General features: G+C 40.1%; 1 protein-coding gene across 1 annotated transcript in view; it reads left to right on the top strand.

Annotated features, from left to right (window-relative positions):
• Positions 1 to 17,009: 17,009 nt before the first annotated feature.
• The window catches only part of nsmfa (NMDA receptor synaptonuclear signaling and neuronal migration factor a), a 55,664-nt gene continuing 53,307 nt past the window's right edge, over positions 17,010 to 19,366 (top strand). Inside the window, exon 1 of the mRNA XM_088071044.1 lies at positions 17,010 to 17,386. Coding sequence (XP_087927170.1) covers positions 17,316 to 17,386 — 71 coding nt within the window. The 5' untranslated portion in view covers positions 17,010 to 17,315. The remainder of the gene's footprint in view (positions 17,387 to 19,366) is intronic.

Raw genomic sequence — 19,366 nt, forward strand, 5'->3', positions numbered from 1 at the left:
GAGGCGTTTTGGCAGGGCTGCCCTCAGAGGCATTAGGCCACAGTGAGTGAGAAACCAAGTCAGAAAGAAATGACCTTTTCCCAGCTGAACAGCGAGACAGAGCAGAGAAGCTGGGAAGCACAGGGGTTTAAATCAGATCAATGTGCCCCTCGCTGTCTGCCCTGTCAGTCCGTGTATCTATCTGCCCATTTGTTATCTGTTTGTTCCCCAGTATTTATTTTCAGTGTCATTCAACTATCTATCTGTGAAACTATCTCTCTTGTCTTTAAATCTGTTTGATCTGTTTGCTTGTGAAACCACAGGTGTCTGAGCCAGTATTTACTTTATATAAGGTACTGATATGAATATAATAACATATTGGCTTGTTCCCTTGTTGACAAACTATGTCATGGCAACACATACAAATATTATCTCATAAATCTCTACTCTGCTGTTCAAATTAAAGGTATAGGCCTATTTTGGCTATTTTTATCCAGCTCTGTATCAAAACAAGGTGGGTAGCATGTGTAGATGAACTGTGATAAACTTAACCAGTGCTGAGGTTCCTTCTCACCCCAGGGCAAAACAAGTTTATGAGTTTATTTTTAAATCAAAATTATGTTACCGCACTACTTTTTTCTCACATAATTATGTTTCAGGAACACATCTAAATTCCCTATTTAGCTGTAATAGCAAGATGATGTGAAGAGGAAGCGGGCACCATACTGCTACAGTGAAAATTAATTGGACACTGTCCTTGTAGTTCCAGTATAAATGCACCAGGGGAGAATCGATTTATTGACGGAACTGAGTTCGACTTGGCCACAGTAGGTGGCGTTTTGCCTCTTTTGAGGTTGTTGCAATTGGACCTTCTTTCAGTTTACCTACTACATCACACACCAAACAAGTTAGCAAGTGGCATGGATAACATTTTAGTGCTGTACATTTAGGAGATACTGTATTCTTCAATTTACATGATGATACCTTAGTCTTGTTGTTTTTTTCCCCCTTTTTCTTCTTTTGTTTTTTGCTGGCTTTCTTAAATGAATATACTCTTTGACTTTTGGGTCAAAGCCCGACACAGGGACTATGGAGCATGTGCAGAACCCTTCGACCAGTTCAGGTCGGATTGAGGCGTATACATGGAGTAAATCAACCTCCAATTGCATAATCTGGGTGTGTTAGTCCAAGCTCAAGAAATTTGACTTTGTACAACTCAGTTGGACTGACATGTATTTTAAAGTCCAGTTGTAGTCGGACTAACACAATAATTTGACTTTTTATAACTTTTTAAACGTACTGAGTGTCAAGCAATATACATGCATGTTACCTGCCTTTATTTGGCCATTTTTTTAATCCATATGACACTTCCCACATCACAGTCTGTATGTGTGCTCATTTTCATCCTGCTTCTGGTTATCTCTCTGGCTGTCAGCTGTTCTGTGTTGCTACACACTCCTGAATATCTGCCTATATCTCCAGCTGTCTCTGTCTGCTGTGTCCGTGCAGTGAGGAAAGCTGCAGCCCAGGACAGACAGATGCTTTCTAGCAGTTTGGCTTCACATTCAGCCTCATCATGATGTCCACTAGCCTCTCTGCGAAGGAAACATTGTTCCTGAAAGTTTTTGGTATGCGCAGACAGAGTTCTCAGGATAAAGAGTGGTGTGTTCCTAAGTGTGAAAACGAAATCTATTGTCAGCTGGTGACATAGTTGAGCTTCAATTTTACAACCCTAGCATTTCTCTCCCCTCTTTCACATACAAACTACAAGTGAATGAATCAAGCAAGAGTACATTTGTCTGAGTAAACAGAGACAAAGAGGCCTCCATAATTCATCATTTAGCCTCTGGGAGGACAGCCAGCCCTGGCCTCCGTCTCTCATTCATCTGCAGTGTTACCCCCAACAGTGGAGCGCCATTCACTCTGGGAAAAGCTTAAAAATACGCAGTGGACTCCTCCCAAAGAACCAGTCAAACATGTTTTCATTCTAATACCTGCTAACGTTGCAGGAGTTACACAAGAGAGCATCCCAGTGGACCTGCAAATAATACCCTCCATGCTGTTGTAGTCATAAATATTGACAAAAATAATAAGCCTTTTTATGGTGTCTTAGATTGTTTTGCAGTTTTATATGATGCAAACACACATCCAGAACATCATATTCACGGTTTGGCAGAGGTGCACCTATTCCCTTTTTACAGCTTAGTAGAGTTGTAAGTACCCCTCAAGTGCTGTTATTGTCTTGATGTAATGCCACTGAGCGGACACCATGTTTTTAAGTGTTCCTGTTGGTGCATTCAAGGACAACAAAGATTTGAGATTTTTCTGCCAAAAAAGCATTATTACTGAAAGAAAACAGCTACATTCATATCATCCTCTCTGCCTGAATCTTTTTAAAAAATGTTTTTAGTTTGATTACCAAGACATGTAGCTCTTCGAGACAAGGTTTTTCAGCAGCTGACTTTTAGATGTCACATATGAAAGGGTACTCGTGGTAGTTTTCAGAAAAGGCCCCCACTGACTTTATAAAACTTAAAAGAAAAATGTAACTAAAATGTGCTGCACTGTCTATCTTGAGCATGTTTCAAGCCTCTGTAAGAGTTTATCTAATATCTCTGAAATGCATTTTGAGCATATATAGTATTTATAGTCTCCAAAGGATGAATCCTAATGACTTAAGTGTTGTGTGGTACAAATTTTAATTTAATGAACAGTGTCAACATTACTGCTTTTAATGTCTGTAAAATTCTAATTTCAAAAAACGGTGGAAGCACCAACATGCTGAAATATCTTTTTGCACAACTGCTTCCCAACCAAGCAGCATAAAAAGGGTAAATATCCTAGGTGATCTTTGCCACTGCTTTTAATTTAAACTAATATTTATATATTTGCTATACTGCACTGTAACTTTGATTTTGGTATTTTATACCTGTCTTTTCAGCTTGTTTTTATTTTCTATGCTCTATCTGTTTAATTAAGAATTTAATTGCATTTAATGTCCTCTAAAATGTGATGTGTTTTGATGCTTTTGATGTTTTATGTGGAGCACTTTGAACTGCCATGTTGCTGAAATGTGCTGTATGAATAAACTTGCCTTGCCTTGTTTAGGCTATAATAACATTAGCACCATGCAGGCAGGCTTAGTGGAATTTTCTGTAACTATGAAAACATAAATTAAAATGAATGCTTTACAAATATTTTCTCATTTCATACATTTCAGATAATAACAAACTGAGTCACATGCATTCTACTCTGTTTCTACACTGTGTTCAGACTCAGAGACAATAAAACAGTTGTGTTGACACTGAAAACCTGTGTAGGATATATTTTATTCTGCACACAGAAATTCATCAAGAATCAATAAAGGAACTGATTAAGAATCAGAACTATACGCAGAAATGAAAAGGCAGTGGTATCAATAAAATGTTATCATTCCCATCACTGCCACTGACATTGTATCTAGTTCCATCATCATATTAAAATTAAACTAAAATTACAAGCATTAATCTCTTTGGTGTGAAGACAGAATCCAGCGCAGGAATGGCGGACTCCGCCACTAACAATGAAAACAACTATAGATGGTGGATGAAGCACCTGAAAGCCACACTTGAGTAAAAGTATAGATATCTTACCAGAAAATGATTATGGTACACGTTAGCCACCCATTAGAAAATGAACTGAATAAATGTCTTAAAAGTTCTGCTATTTACTGTACTTAAGTATCAAAAGTAATTTTAAATAAAATTTAACATATAAGTAAATTTGCAAGTAAATGCAAATAATGAGAAACCTAGCAGACAGAATTCTGAGGATTATGAAGTTTATTTCTTCTTAACATACACAAATTTAAAAATGGAGCGTCCATTAAACTTGAAGAAAAACAAGGTCTACCTTACAAATTAAAGGATTGAAAGAACAAGACCCAGCTTTTCCTTAGCTCCCATTCCTTCATTTGTCCACTTGTCCTGTCTGTCCATCTGTCTGTCCGTCTAACCGTCCTCCCGTATTTTGTTGTTACTAAGATGTTTGGGGGAAATGTGTAGGAGAAAAAGTAAACATTTTACTTAGGAAATTTAGTAAAAGTGAGAGTTGTCAGAAATATAAACATTCAAGTAAAGTATAAGCAATCCCAGAAAATACTGAAGTACTGTAACAAAGAAAACAAAGTTACTTTATATTGTTATTTAATATTACACCACTGACTTATATGTAAGGAAAAAAATGCAGAGTATAAATATAATGAATGGCTATTACTGAAAAATGGCAACCATAAACAGAATTAAAAAAAAGGTTTGATACCATCAAAATCTCTAAGGTTAAAATGCTTTTAGTGTGTAGAAAACACATTTACAGTGTAGCTAATATAAGCATTGGGCAGATAGAATCAAAGGGACACAGTGGGGTCCCTCTTTAAACTGCCCCCTCTACCATGACTCTTACACCTGCTCCTGCAGCTGCCGCCCCAACTTGTGCCCTTTCTCTCCGTTACACATTAGCTATTTCTATTTCTCCACTTTTATTCCCATTTCTCCCAATCTCTTCTACTTTCCTCCCTCCATCTCGTCTCATTTTACACCTTCTCCACCTGCCATCAGCTCTCTATCCAGCCTCTCCTTTACCTTTCAGAGAATCAAACCACCGCTCCTCAGCCAACCAGAAAGCACAGGAATCTATTAAGCACCACAGTGGAAATATGTCACCTGGGAGTCGATGTTACGAGCGATTTAGTATGGGTGGAGAAGAGAAGCAATGGAAGAGGGGAGGTGTGCTGCAGTACCAAGGTGAGACAAGGTGGGGATAGACATGGGTGTCACGTAGGGAGAAGGCCTTCCCTCTTTTCTCGCTCTACACACACACAAGCACACACACAAGCGCGTGCACACACACACACACACACACACACACACACACACACACACACACACACACACACACACACACACACAAAATGCCATTAGTCTCAGAGGTGATTCTGGACCAGTAATGAGATTGGAGGACTGCCCTGTGAGAGTTATATCACCCTTAACAACACCGTAAATTCACCTGCTTACACTGCAATGAACAGACATACATGACAGCTCGATTTTTTCAATTTCCTTAGTCTCGTTTTTTTTTTTCTTTTTTTTTTTACTGGATAGTAGAGATATATAGCGAGTCAGTGAATCAAAGTATTGATCCAAGTACTGTGTAGACAAGAAGAAGGTTTGGAAACACCAAATGTTTTAGATTAACTGGCTTGAAGATTTTCGTTTGTTCTACCTGGAAGCACCTTTGGCAATAAGCTTTAATTGCACATATAACTGCAACGATTATTTTCACTGTTGATTAATCTGTTGATTTTTTTCTAGATTATTGGATTAGTAGTTTGGTCTATAAGATTATAGAAAATGGTGAAAAATGTCGATCAGTGTTTCCCAAAGATGACGTTCTCAAATGTCTTGACTTTTCCGAGACCTTCAATGATTTTTACATGACTTTGATAGGACTGGAAACATGTAATTGTGTAATGCAATGACTTTTGGAGGTTTTAATATGTACATGTGTATTTCACCAGAATTTTTTTTTAACACCCACGTCGATTACATTAATCAGCTTCATACTATGAGCGATGGAGTCTCACATTTAGGATGATTTTTTAGGCTTGTTTGCTTTTATTAGAGAGTACAGAGATAGACATGAAAAAGGGTAGAGAGACAGATGGGACAACATGCAGCAAGGAGCTGTGTGTTGGACTCAAACACACACCACTAAGGACTCAGCCTATATGGGGCACACGCTCTAGATGAGCTACCATGGTGCCATTTACACACAATTTCAGGCCACAGCGTGTAGACTTTCTGTATTCAGTATTGGTATTTCACATGGAACATTTCCATCTGCAATAATGTTGAATGTAAACATCAACTGATGTTTAAACAGCTGTAGGTAGAGCAGATATTGCTGTGGATTTCTCAGCTTTCATTCTCTCTCCTCAGCTCCTCATGTTTTAACTGTAATTTGTTAAAGTGTCTCGTGCCTTTTGCATTTTGTGCGTCCCACATCTCACTGATATTAAATGTGCTTGCTTGAGTCTGTTCTATAGAGCTTCAGGGGCGTGCTGTGCTGCCGCTAAAGCCAACAGGGAGCACCAATAACAGTGGAGATTACTCTGTCAAATTACAGTTCTTAACCATTTCTGGAATATATTGTGTTATATCCTCTGGTGTAAATGGCTGTTTGAAATGTGTAAAGTAGATGATGAACGTTTGCACTCCAGAGTTTTATATTAATGTTAAGCAGACTTAAATTAAAACAGCAATATAATAATCATGCTAATTATGATGGACATGTATGTATTATACATGTATTACATGCAATTGTAGTTCTATGATGGCCCTATTTCATCCTGACAAGCCAAGCATCTTCTGTGTATTAGTCTTACTTGTGCATTATTCTGGATCCTAAAAAAAACACATATATTTACACATGAAACCACATTCACCCACATGTGTGAATTAACAGCCTCTGCAACAGAGAGCACTGCAGACAAGGATGTGACTGTTTGACCTTATAGCTGAAGCAGCTTTGCCCAGGCTCTTCTCTGCTCCGCCGTGAGGAAGAGAGGCTGCTTTTGTTCAGTGGCATACAGATGACAGAGCTGACAGTGATAGCTGCCTTTGTAGAGCAAAGGGCCATCTCATCACTGTCAACACCATGCAGAGCTGCAGCATGAAATACTAGTGATGCCGCTGAAGCAATTCACTGTACACACTGGGGAGGCAATCTCTTTGTATGCAGCTAAAAATCGAGGGTTGGGAACAGTAGCCTCTAGAAACATCCCAGAAACTAAGAAAAAATAATAATTACGAGTTCACTTTTGGTAAACAGATTATGTTTGCACAGATTATGTACATGTCTACATGTTGATTAATCTTTCAAGGACCTCACGAAAAAGTAATGGAAAAATTGCATTTCATTCTCTTGGGGAAACTAACAAAAATCAATCTCTATTTTTTAACAGACCCCATCATTTTTTAAATGTATGCCTCTACCATATAGTTGAAATGCCCCTTCATAGTATTTATAAAACAGAAAAAAAAAAAAGTAACAAATCATGTATTGTTCCAACGCTTGCTTGTTAGTATACCAACATATATCAATTTGTGAGCATGGAATTATTAGCATTATCAGTGCTTGTATTACTTTCACATTTTTACTTTAGATATTCACCATTATAGTACTGTGAAAACATCTTGGAAATTTTGAAAAATCATTCTCTTCTGATATATGGTATTTGTAAATTCATTAGCTTCACTACCTTTAAACCTTTTTTTTACCTTTTAAAAAAAACAAAACATATATTTGATCCTTATTAGATTTTAATTCGTTGTATAAATCTAGAAAAAATCTGTTCTGTAAGACCTCTGAAACTACAACATGTTGACAAGATCTGCCTGCCTATGAAAATACTACAAAGAGCCCTCATGTAGTGTGATTTTTCTTGTGATCAACTTCCTGTGAGAGGAAAACTGAAAAAGCAGACTGTTTAAAGACAAACGGACATCAAGCTGATTTTTTTAGCACAACAAACCAAAACTGAATTGCATATTGTAATCCAGTTGTGTTGAATTCAACACACTTGTCATCAAGATATAGTGACTCAAAATGTGCTCTACCAAATGGTTGAGCAGAACAATAAAGGGTTATTTAAAGATTCCAAGTGTCTGAAGAGGCCAGAGGAGAAGAAAATGAAGGACTGAACAAACGAACAAAAGAAAGACAGACGAGGGAGTGTGCAGGGTGATAATCTGAGTTTTGCCATTCCCTATGTGGTGTCGTTCCCTCATCATAGCATCATTCACCTCATCGTTAAGACCGTTAATCCTCCACATCATCTTCGGTATTCCACAGCTCATTTATACTGCTTCTGCCTGAATGTCAGGGCGACGTGGGTGGACGATGTGACCGTGGGGATTCCCGTTAACCAGGGAGAATGACAATTACCATCCAGCCACCTTTGCCCAGTAGACAAGAGAACGGACGTGGAGTGATGGCGAATGAGTCACCGAGAGAGGAATCACGGTGGAGGCCTCTAATGAAGCTCAGGTCCACTGTAGATAAATAATGAGGGCTGTCCTACTGTAAGTCTCCAGGGAGGTGAGGAGGAAGTGGATGTAGGCACAATGTGTGACGCAGGTTCACTTTTTGTACACGGGTCCACGCCGGACATAGACGCCCCCTTTGTCTGGAAGTTGTAATCTCCATCTCTCTAACATCTTATTTCATTAGTCTGTTTCATTTCCCCCCGGCCCTTTCCACCTCTGTCTATTAAATTCATGTTTCCCATCTGCCCACTTACTGTCCTCTATTTTGAAGTCTCTGTTCCCTCCCTCCTGCATTTCTCCTTGGGCTCATTTAGGGTCAGCCATCTTTTTCCAAGACTGCCAAATGCTCGGTCTAGGTCACTCTCAACATTAGTATTCACAGCAGTCATTTGCCTCAGTGGTTTCTCCTTCCAGTCCTGGAGAGTGTCTGGTTTCAGCACCATGGAGAGCTACACAGACTTTAACTCCCACATGAGGGAAGGATCATCGTGTTCAGTCCCTCAAGTGTTGAGAACATTTCATTGACTGACTTAATTGCTGAGATTTGGTGAAACAGCAGCATTACTAGGAAGGCTTCTAGCATGTGTGGTGTCGTCACGCGAGAATACCACCACACTTGCACTCCATTTGTATGGCAGGAGTGGAGAAATAAACCATATAACAATCCAAGTTTCTCGCTTGCACCAAACTGAGACTAATGTCAGCTTAATAGCCTGGTTAACTCATCATAAAACACGCTTCTATCAAACTCGAAAGATGCAAAATGAAATTCAAGTTGATAGGTTTGGATGGAAGTTAGCCATCTACAACAGTTGCAATGGCAACAGCACGCATAAACATGGCAGTGGTGACCATCCTGTTATGTTGATTTAAAAAGAAATGTCTTTTCTATTTTTATTCTATTTCTGTGGTCTGGTGATACTCTACAATTTCTTGAGAGCCTTCTGTTCGCCGTTAATTTTATGTTATATAATTAAAAAATATGGCGATTTATGTCTTCAGTGGGCTGAGTGCCACAGAGGGTAGGAAAGTTAAAAAGTATTGAGAGATGGCCTGACACAGTTTTTATTTTTGTCTTAAATTTGTTTTTTAAAAATACTGTATATAATTGCTGGCCCCAACTTTAAAACTAAGAAACTGGGGTATAAGTGATTCAGTGTTTAGACAGTGCTGAAATCGACTTGCTAACAACATGATCCACTGTTGTACCAGTGTTTGCAATGTTGGTTAGCTATTTTTCTGTTTAGTATTCACATTATTTGCACAGTACTCGCTAGACACAAAGTTATATCATCCCAGTCCAAATAAACAGCACACCTCGTCTGCCTGATGGCAAAAATTAAATAATGTTAAAATGACAACGTCATTTCCAAATGAACTATTTGTCAAAAGCCACATTAACATAATTCCCGACATGACTTATTTAGGCAGACCAAACAGCTTATTTAAGCAGCTGCTGGCAGCCTGTCTGCTCTGTTTAGGCATGAGGCGCTGACATCAAGTAAAAACTCGGGTGCATGCTACAGTCCTAGCCCTTGATAGGGATCTGCTTGTATGGCAGCTTATTCCATACACTGCCTGCCCGCCTGCCTGTGCAAGTGCTCAGGGTTCTTTATCAGCTACACTGAGAGCGTGTGCCATAGTAATTGTATTCACACAGGCTTCTTAGGGCGAGATTGATGTGGTGGCTACTCCATGTATGCAAAGGGGGGAATGAATGTGTCTTGGCTGACCTTGTTTGTTTATTTGCCACTAGGCCTGTTGGCTCTGTAGAGAGGGTGGAGGAGCAGTGAAAACAGAATCACTGCACCTGGAAAATATGTGAGGGTTTTTTATAGGCTCATTGTGCAGAGGATCAGTATATCAGCGTTAGGTCAAGAATAGTCATTGGTGCATTTTAGTATTCTCAGTCTTTACAAGCACAAGTCATGACAAGAACCCGCTTTGGCTTTGGCAAGCTGAAGGGGGAAAATACAACCAAAAGATCTGATTTAATTTTTTTCACTCTTGACTTTTTAGGCAAGATCTACTGCTTTCAGTTACAGTTACTGATTGATATCGTGTGGTGATATGTCCTGGTAGTATCTAAGCTGATACTTGAGACCCCTCAGCCCTGGCTAAACCTGACACATGCACACATACACATACACACACTCAACCCACTTTTTCTCTTCCCACCCACGGATTGCACTATCCATCATCTGCCCATGAAAATCTCTCCTCCTCCACCAGCACACTTCATTTCTGTGCCTCGCTTTCTGTCACTTTACTGCTGCCATCCATCTCTCCTCGCCCCTCCCCACTCTGTCAGGTGAGCAGGGCCCTCACTTACACACAGATCTGCGGTAGCTGCTTGATTCGCCCTCTCTCAATAGAGACAGTGATTGTTGGCAAATTGACCAATAAACTGATGGAGACGTCGACCTTTTCTTCTGTCTGTTTTAATATTCGTTCACACAAAGTAATGCTGGCAGTGACATGTTATTTTGTCTCTTCTCGCCATCTTTTTAACCCTCATTTGCCCTCCGAGCTGCATTCCTCTTTGCTTTCTTCCCATCACTGTCTTTCTTCTCCCTCATCTTCTGACAGCTCGCCCACCTCAGGAGGTTTACTGCAAAAGTCCTTGATGTTATAGAGTAAGATATAAAGTTTTACAAACAAAAGTGCTACACAGCACCCCGGGACAGATTGATGCACAAATCCGTTGCTTATTTGCTTTAAGGGTTAGAAAAGCTTCTGAGTTTTTCCTTGATATATGAAAGTAGTGACAGTGGTAATGGAGGTACTAGCACAGTCATCATTTATATTCTTGTCCATTTCTTCACTTCAGTAACTTACAAGTTATTCTTTAAACATGACAAAGAATCTACAGCCATGCCAGCAGCTCTTTGAGGCTGCAGAATGCCAACACGTTTACAATGACAATACTAACATGCTGATGTTAGCAGGTCTAATGTATGTTTACCATCTCAGATTAGTGAGCTGGCATACTAAAATTTGCTTAATAGCTGGGGGCAACACAAAGTGGCTCAGGAATTTTTTGAAAGCAGTCTGAATATAATACACCAAAACTTTTCTGCCCATTTTGGTACCTGGATTTAGCTGCAGAATGGGCGCTCCTCTCTTTTAAGCTGCTCACAAGGACAGACAGCTGCAGACCCAGACCCCGGGTGAACCTGAGTGAGATGGAGGAAGCTGCCTTGAGGAAGAGAGGCTTTGCCCAGTCAGGCCCCATGAAAACATAATCATCAGCCTTTTGCTGAAAAGTGGTGAATTTATAGCTCACAGCAACTTAATACGATTCAGTCAATCAATCAATGATTTGGATTTCTACCTGATGAAATTAGAAAAGATCATAGTGAACAGTAAAAAAGACAGAGCTTGCCTCTGAGATGTGCGGTGGGAGATTATTCCAGAGAAGTGGAGCTCTGTGGGTAAAGGCTAAACCACCAGATGGGTTCTTATTGAATCGAGGAATGGTTAAGTTATTAGCATCAAGGGAATGTAAAAGACGTGATGGAGTGAAATAAGGCTGGAGATATATGAGGGAGCCAGTCTTTAACCTCATGATAGCACTGAAGGAAAAATCAGAGGCTCACCAAAGTCATTAGGGTCCATCCTCAGGAGATAGTGAATGTCTATTCAAACTATCATGGCAATCCATCCAATCATTCCTGAGATATTTCAGTCAGGACCAAAGTGGTGCACTGGCAGCTAGCATGGCTAAAGAAGTGTACACTAATGATAAAAGTGAACACCCCACTAATCGGAACAGATAGACTTACCTCCCTTATTAGATAAGGGAAAATGCGATAAACCAAACTAATGCAATAAAAGACATTTATTACAGGAGGAAGCTCTAAGAGACAAAAAAAAACAACATTTATGCAGAAAGCTCAACATTTCTACAACCAGTGAAATGACATTTCAGGACAACAAACAGCAACATCATTAACAAAAATACTGATGTGACATTTACCAACAATCAATAGCTAAATGTCTTCATATTCTGTCTTATGACAGACAAAGTTAACAAAAAAGGTTATGAACTATTTGACTGAAGCGTTGTGCAGCCGCCCTCTTTAATGGTCATGAGACTTAATTAAGCGGTCAAATATAGCAAATGAGATTATAATGCGCTATCAAAGTTCATTACCAATGGGAAGCATCATTCTTTAATGCCGGTTCGACCCTCTAAATCACCCTCCTTAAATTAAACAGTATATTTAAAGAAACAAGAATTTTAAAAGAGTTCAGCGTTATTAACGTCCCCCTGGGTTGGTATCAAAGTTTAATATCATCTCACTTAAAGCCTCTCCAAGCTTTAAGAGTCTTAATCCACTCTTAAGCTTTATTACCTCCCACTATACCATCTACACACACACTCAGCACCACCATTCACATCCCACTTTATCCTAAAATTTCCTCAACATTTCCAAAAAATAGGGCACTTGTTTTACTTTACCTTCATGTGCACAAATTTGATATCTGGACCGCCCAAGAGGTAAACTCACAATTCATCATTAAAACATCTCACTTCATCTTTAGCCCTGTCACCCAAGGTTTTCCTCTGATGGTATTTTTATAAGCTGATTTGCACTCATTGTCTCAGATGAGACTGAGAGATTTTCAGAGTTTGTGATGACCAAACTGGGTGTTTTTAAAACAATTCATGAGCACATTTCCAACGGTGTTCGTGGTGATAAAACCATGTATTTGAACCAGACAAAAGATGTTTTCCTAACCCTAACCAATTGTTTTTTGTTTGTTTTTTTGGCCTTAACCTGCAGGCACGCTGTAGAGTGTCACTTGAGTCTTAATAAATTAAAAAAAAGACTAAGCACACTGCCCTTGCTCAGCTTCACAATTTATTACGTATACTAATGTTTTAGTCCCCCCTGATTTACAACATTGATCTAAAATAGATAGTGCTCCGCCCATTTTGTGTGCACAGGTGTGGGACAATTAATCTCCTGTGGGTGTGTCTCTTTATAATTAACAGTGACATGTGTACCATCTGTCACGTTATATTCCACATATAAAGGGGGGAAAAAAGAAAATTAAGTGTTAATGAATTAAATAATGTACAGTCTCTAATTGGTCCATGTTTTTCTTTCTTTTTTTTTTTCTTTTAGTAGAATATGATGCACAGATGGTACACATTTCAGTGTTAAGTAGAGAAACACTTAGAGGAGATTAATTTTTCCACACTTGTGCACATAAAATGGATAGAGCATTATCTGCTTAGGATCAATGTTGTAAAATAGTGCAAAATATGTTTGATTGATGTATTAAGTTTGATAACTTTTACTTTTTACTTTTACTGTTGCTGGATCGAAAAATCAAACTGAGACGAATAAGACAGCACACTGTATTCAAAGCTCACAGTAATTTTAACTGAGTGATCTGACAAAGATCTCTGTTAAATCAAAATGCTGCAAACTAGTGTAGCTCTCCTATCTGATTCCTGACAAATTTATCCATCAGGAATGTGCGCTTCTATATGTAATTGGCCAATTTGGCCAATTTGGTTTATTTTTATCAGTGGCACAACTTTACATTAAATTAAATCCCAATTTACATATCAAATGATATACTTTCTGTCAATTTGGTTTTATTGTCATTAATACAGAATGATTTTTCATTCCTTAACTAAATCAGTATCTGAGGAAAAATCAGATTGAGGGTGTAAACTCAGCCTCTCAGAGTGACTTTTGGCCACCCGGCTGGCTGCTGTTGTAACCATTGTGGACTCATATTGATCTCCTTTGCCATCAATCAGACGGTGAGTTCTTTTCAGGGTCAGAGGAGACACTAATATGTGGGGCTGATATGGATTTATGGCTGCATGTTCCATTCTTGTCCTCCCCTTTACACTCGTTTCATCTACTTTGTGGCTCCTTTCCTCACCCCTTTGCAGCATATTGTAGCACAGCGGTATCCCACCATGCTGGCTGGAGGCAGCCACACAGCCGCACTCCTTTTCTAGAATGAAAAACATGAATTGCTCCTTTCATTCATCCTTGTGTGTCTGTTTTTTTTCCCCTGCCCTTCCTCTGCATACTGTCCCAGTTCTGCTCTCTTTTCTGTTTTGGATCCCTGCTGTCCATTCATGCCTCCATTCATCCCTACTCTTTCCATCATCTCTCTCCTCTTACTTTTTTTCTGGCTTGTGTAAGGAGCTCCACCATCCCATCCGCCCTCCGTTCATTCATCCTTCCTCCTCTCATACTCATCTACAGTCTATCCACACACGTTCCCTCAGTCTTGTCAGAGCTGCCTGGAATTATTTACTGCTTAATGGCCTACAGCAGCTCACACCAGCCCAACGGTGCTTTGCTTTATTTATTGATTTTCATTCCTTTGTCTTAGTATGTGTGTGTGTGTGTGTGTGTTCGGTGGGTTTGACTGGGTGCAGGAGCAGCGCATTTTAAAAGATATAAAGCTCAAGGACATCCTGCACATTTGAGCTGCTGGTGAAATGACCTGTGGACGGAGAGATTGACTGATTTGATGTTTGAAGGCTAATCGACTGTTACTGGGCAATTCGTCTGTTACCTGTGCTTCTGTCCATAAATATGATGTGTGCATGTGCCCATATGTGCGTGTGTGTGTCTGCATACACCACAGTGACCAAGATTTACTAACTTCTATCACTTACTGGTAATTAATTAACTCTGATCGATGTGAGTTAACACATTTTCCCTACTGCTGGGACTTTTGCCAAGATTTATCTATTTAAATAAAAGGGAAGAAAATCAAGCTCTATAGCACAGCACTATAGAAACAAAATGTTTGTATAAAGTATTGGCTTTTAAGAAATGATATATGATTAATATATTCTAGTTTAAATATGCCGTATACTCAAAATGGTTTTCTGGCAGTGTTATCGCTGACGACACAAGTGTTTAGGCCTCGATTTTCACATTTTTCTTTTATATTCTGTTCTACGTGACACAAAATAGAAGTGTGCGCAACATCCAAACTGTTAATTCAGCAGGAGATAAAGAAGGTGTATATGATATGTTGGATTTTGGCACTATATTTCTACAAACTAGATCCTAAAGCACTTAAGTTTAATAATTGCGGATGCCTCACATCCATTACACTCAGCGCTTGAGCTGCTCTTGTCTGGCCATTGATTTAGGCTCCCAAAAACTAGTCGGAACATTTCGAAGGTGTCTTTTAATCCATATGCCATTCAGGCTATTAACACAGATTAACTGTTTTAGGGAAAACTACTATTTTTGCAACTATTTTTGCTCTCTTTCATTATTTATTCATATTTATATAATTCATTGCTCCTACCTGCCTGTTTACAATATTCTATTTTGTATATTATGCATTTTTAAGGTAGTATTGATTTAAGTGTTTGTATGTATCTTTGCTGTGTCTGAGCGAAGCCAATGACAAATTTCTCCAGATCTCTATCTCTAAAGTCTGCCACACCCAACTCCCTTTGTGGACTTCCACTAGGACTTGAGGACACTCCCACAAAAAAACTCCTTACATTGGCCTGTTTCCTCCAAAACATGTGGTGTCAAGCAGACAATCTTTGGAAGTTAATGCCTTTTCACCCTTATAATTCTATTCAATTTACTTGATATTTCATGTTTTTGTTTAAGTGTTTAATGTATTGTTTTATACTGCATTTACATAAAAGTCTATGTTAAGGTGTGAAGCTGTACATAAATGCCAGGTTTATGGATGCAACAATTAATTTAAGTAAGAAATAGAGTTACTGCGTTGCCATTACATCACATCAGCAACACAAGTATCCGTGACGTCCCTTCTTCTTACCCCCTACTCCCGATGCCCTTGCTCAGACCACACCCATATTCAAATTTAACCTTCACTGTGATCTCAACCCGCAAACCTATAAAGTTTTCACACCCACAGGTGTAAAGGAACCAATGGCCAATTCTCTGTTTTACACACTCCTGCTTTCAGGCCCCGTGCTTGGACCACACCCATCTGCAAACTCGGCCTTTATTTTGATTCCAACTACACATCTGTAATGTTTCCAAACTGCATGCTGCCCGGCCATGACACTACTGCGCTGACAAAATCCGTCCACAGTAAGACAGACAAACAGACACCTATAAACACCTGGCAAAACACTCTAAACAGCTTCTGTGGACATTCCTTCTATGACAGGTGTCTCCAGGCCCACATTCTGCCACAGAAACACAAAGTGAAAACAATACCAGCTGTCATAACATTGCCACAGCTGGTAATAATGGTGATGACCTGATTTTTATTTTCAAGATATAGCACCCTAAATTATACACACTGCGCCTTTAAGTATTTTTCAACAAAGTCAGGTCATAATTCATCAGCTGTTTAGAAAGTCAGTGCAACTATTGCCACCACAATTGCATAAGAAACCAAATACAAAATGGGAGCATTGTGGATCCACGTCTCTAACAGGAGTGCTAATAGGTAGCTGGAAGGTAATTCTGCTCTACAGATACGAGGAGCTGCCCTTTATGATCTGTCAGTCTCCTGCACTCTTCTGAATACTGATGATGAATACTGACACAAAGGCTTGAAAAAAAAACAACATTCAACAGCCGAAAACACATCACAGTCTGTGATTTGATGCTCAGAGAGCACTGCAGCGCCTCAACCTTACTGCTCCCAATGTCCTTGGCTACGGATGAGGAACATTTTGACACGTGTGTATGTGTGTGTGCTAGAGAGAGAGAAAGAGAAAGAGGGGGACCCTTTTCTTTATACCAAAAATGACCATTTATGTAACACAAGGCAATAACTATATAAAGGCACACAGATGGTCCAGAAATGGATGAGATGAAAGGCAGAGGTTCCTGCATTGATGGCACCAGTGTCCCAAGCACACGCCCCCTCCTCCCCGGTGTGATGATGATGATGGTGATATCACCACCCCAACTATCCTCCCATTGCATTTTCAGATCAATGAGAGAGAGAGAGCGAGAGAGAGAGAAAGAGAGAGAGAGGTCTGTGTATTTTCAGCCACACACTGACAGCTGTGCAGCTACCCCACGTACGTGCTTATATCCGGAGGAACAGAGGGAGAGGGAGAGAGGCTGACATTCCTCTTTTTTTGCACCTTTTGCTCTGCAGACGCGTACGTGACATATCTACACCCGGATTTCCCTTCAACTTTTCTCCTTTTTTGCGGGTTTTACACTGTTTTCACTGTCGCATCCCCTCCATCCTCCGACTCTTTGGAATGAACTGTTTTCCTGCCTGCGTCGTTTCCATGTCAGCATGGGAACTGCCGTGTCCAAAAGGAAGAATTTAAGAAACGATGCGATATCTTCTGTGGCAGCAAAAGTTAGGTGAGTGACACCTGGAGCTCTCCACCTTTTTCTAACCCCATTAGGCTACACAGCAGCTCAGGGGAGACTTGACGGGTATATTAGCCTTCAGGTGCGAAGTTACCAATGTGTGACAGTTGAATTACCGCTGCGCTATCCCGGTAGCCCATCTTTGTAATGCGCAGAGAGGCTCTTTGCGCTTTTCGCACGTCTGCCGACTGTCCCGTCTAGCCCGGGGCGTGCATCTGAGCAAATGTGTGCTGGAATTAACCTTTATTATCTTAAAATAACACCTGTAGTAAGCCAAATATGGGAAGGTTGTCCTTTAATTCAACGAGTCTGTGTTTTATTTGGACTAAATTAGCTTGGATAAAGATGTTCGCCCCTGGAGCGTCGGAGCTTTTACTGATGTTGTGAATGAAGCATCATTGTGTAATGAAAGTCATGCAGAGGCAAAGCGAGGCTGCTATGACTCACAGTCACCCTCAGATATTTTCTCACTTTGGTATCACCTAAAAAAGACAATCATTTGCTGTAAAAAAAAAAAAAAACATCCTGCCTTCTTCTTTTTGATGACAATTTAAGCAAAAACGACTTTCTGTCTGGCCGCATCGACCCGCGCGCACGAGGCTGCTGCCTTCACACCCTGGCGGGCAAATGATCCAGCCATCAATTAATCAATCACAGCGATCGATTCGGTCGTTTGCAGTGATCACCTATCACGATCTGTTATTGGAGCGGTCACAGAGGGCAGCACTGTTAATTTATTCAGCCTAGAAAAAAACCAGCGGGGGACTCAGACTGTTTGGCACGTGCCCAACTCGTTAAAAGCTGTTAACGAGGTTCACTGTATGGATTTTTTTAATGCTAAGCCCGCATCCAGCTGTTCTAGCACCACGCAGACAAAGTAATGGCAATCACCATGCTGTGCTTTGCTGCATGTCTGATGCCGAGCTGCAGTTTGCCGACAAGCACGTGTGACTGTGTTCATGTTTCCACACGTGAAGTGCGGACAGCGAGCTGCGACCTCGAGTGAAATCGGAATACAGATTTAGCTTTTCTGTACCTCGACGGTGGCTTCGCAGCGGGCCCTGCTGTGTGAGTCTAATTCAATCAATGGATGACCTTGACTTGTGCCGACTCCAGATGTGAGCTGATGTGCTATTACGTCATTCTCCTCATTGTGTGTATGTGTCTTCATGCATTGCACGAGCTGTATGTGAGGCTTCTTTGCGTGTGTGTGTGTTTGTGTTTGTGTGTATGTGTGTGTGTGTGTGTGTGTGTGTGTGTGTGTGTGTGTGTGTGTGTGTGTTTGTGTTTGTGTGTATGTGTGTGTGCCACCTTGAGATGATAATGTGAGGCTCATACACAATGGGAGGTGACTACACAGAGTGTCCTGGGCAGGTAGCCTACTGTAAGTGAGTGTGTGTGTGTGTGTGTGTGTGTGTCAGAGAGACAGAGAGAGAGACCACCATGAGTAGGGTCATGACAGATCAGAAACTGAGAAAGACACTGACTTTGTACAGACTCAGAGATCACAGCCTGGCCATAGACACCAATGGACACAGGCAGTCCTGACGGCCTACAGGGGACAGGCTGTGTCAGCTCTGTCCACAGAGAGGTGGACACAGAGTAACATTTCCTGCTGTGTAGTGCATATGAAGATATTAGAATATTCCTTACAAAAAATATGTGTAAACTCTAAGATTTTCATACCCTGACCAGATTAAAATGCAACATATAGATACTTGGAGTAAACAGAGTCCGCACCATAGTAGATATGTCAGTGCATTTCATAACTCTCTACAAGATATAGATATAGATATAGATATAATGCTAGATATATACTTGCTTGCACACACACACACACACACACACACACACACACACACACAGATAGATACATGGGGAGAGTAGATATTTTTAGATATATACAGAGAGAGATACATTGACCTGTTAATCTAACATATAGCCTATATAATGAATGAGTTAATTAATGTT

Source organism: Plectropomus leopardus, chromosome 20, assembly GCF_026936395.1.
Source record: "Plectropomus leopardus strain MGB_pleo_1.0 chromosome 20, ASM2693639v1, whole genome shotgun sequence".
NCBI lineage: Eukaryota > Metazoa > Chordata > Actinopteri > Perciformes > Serranidae > Plectropomus > Plectropomus leopardus.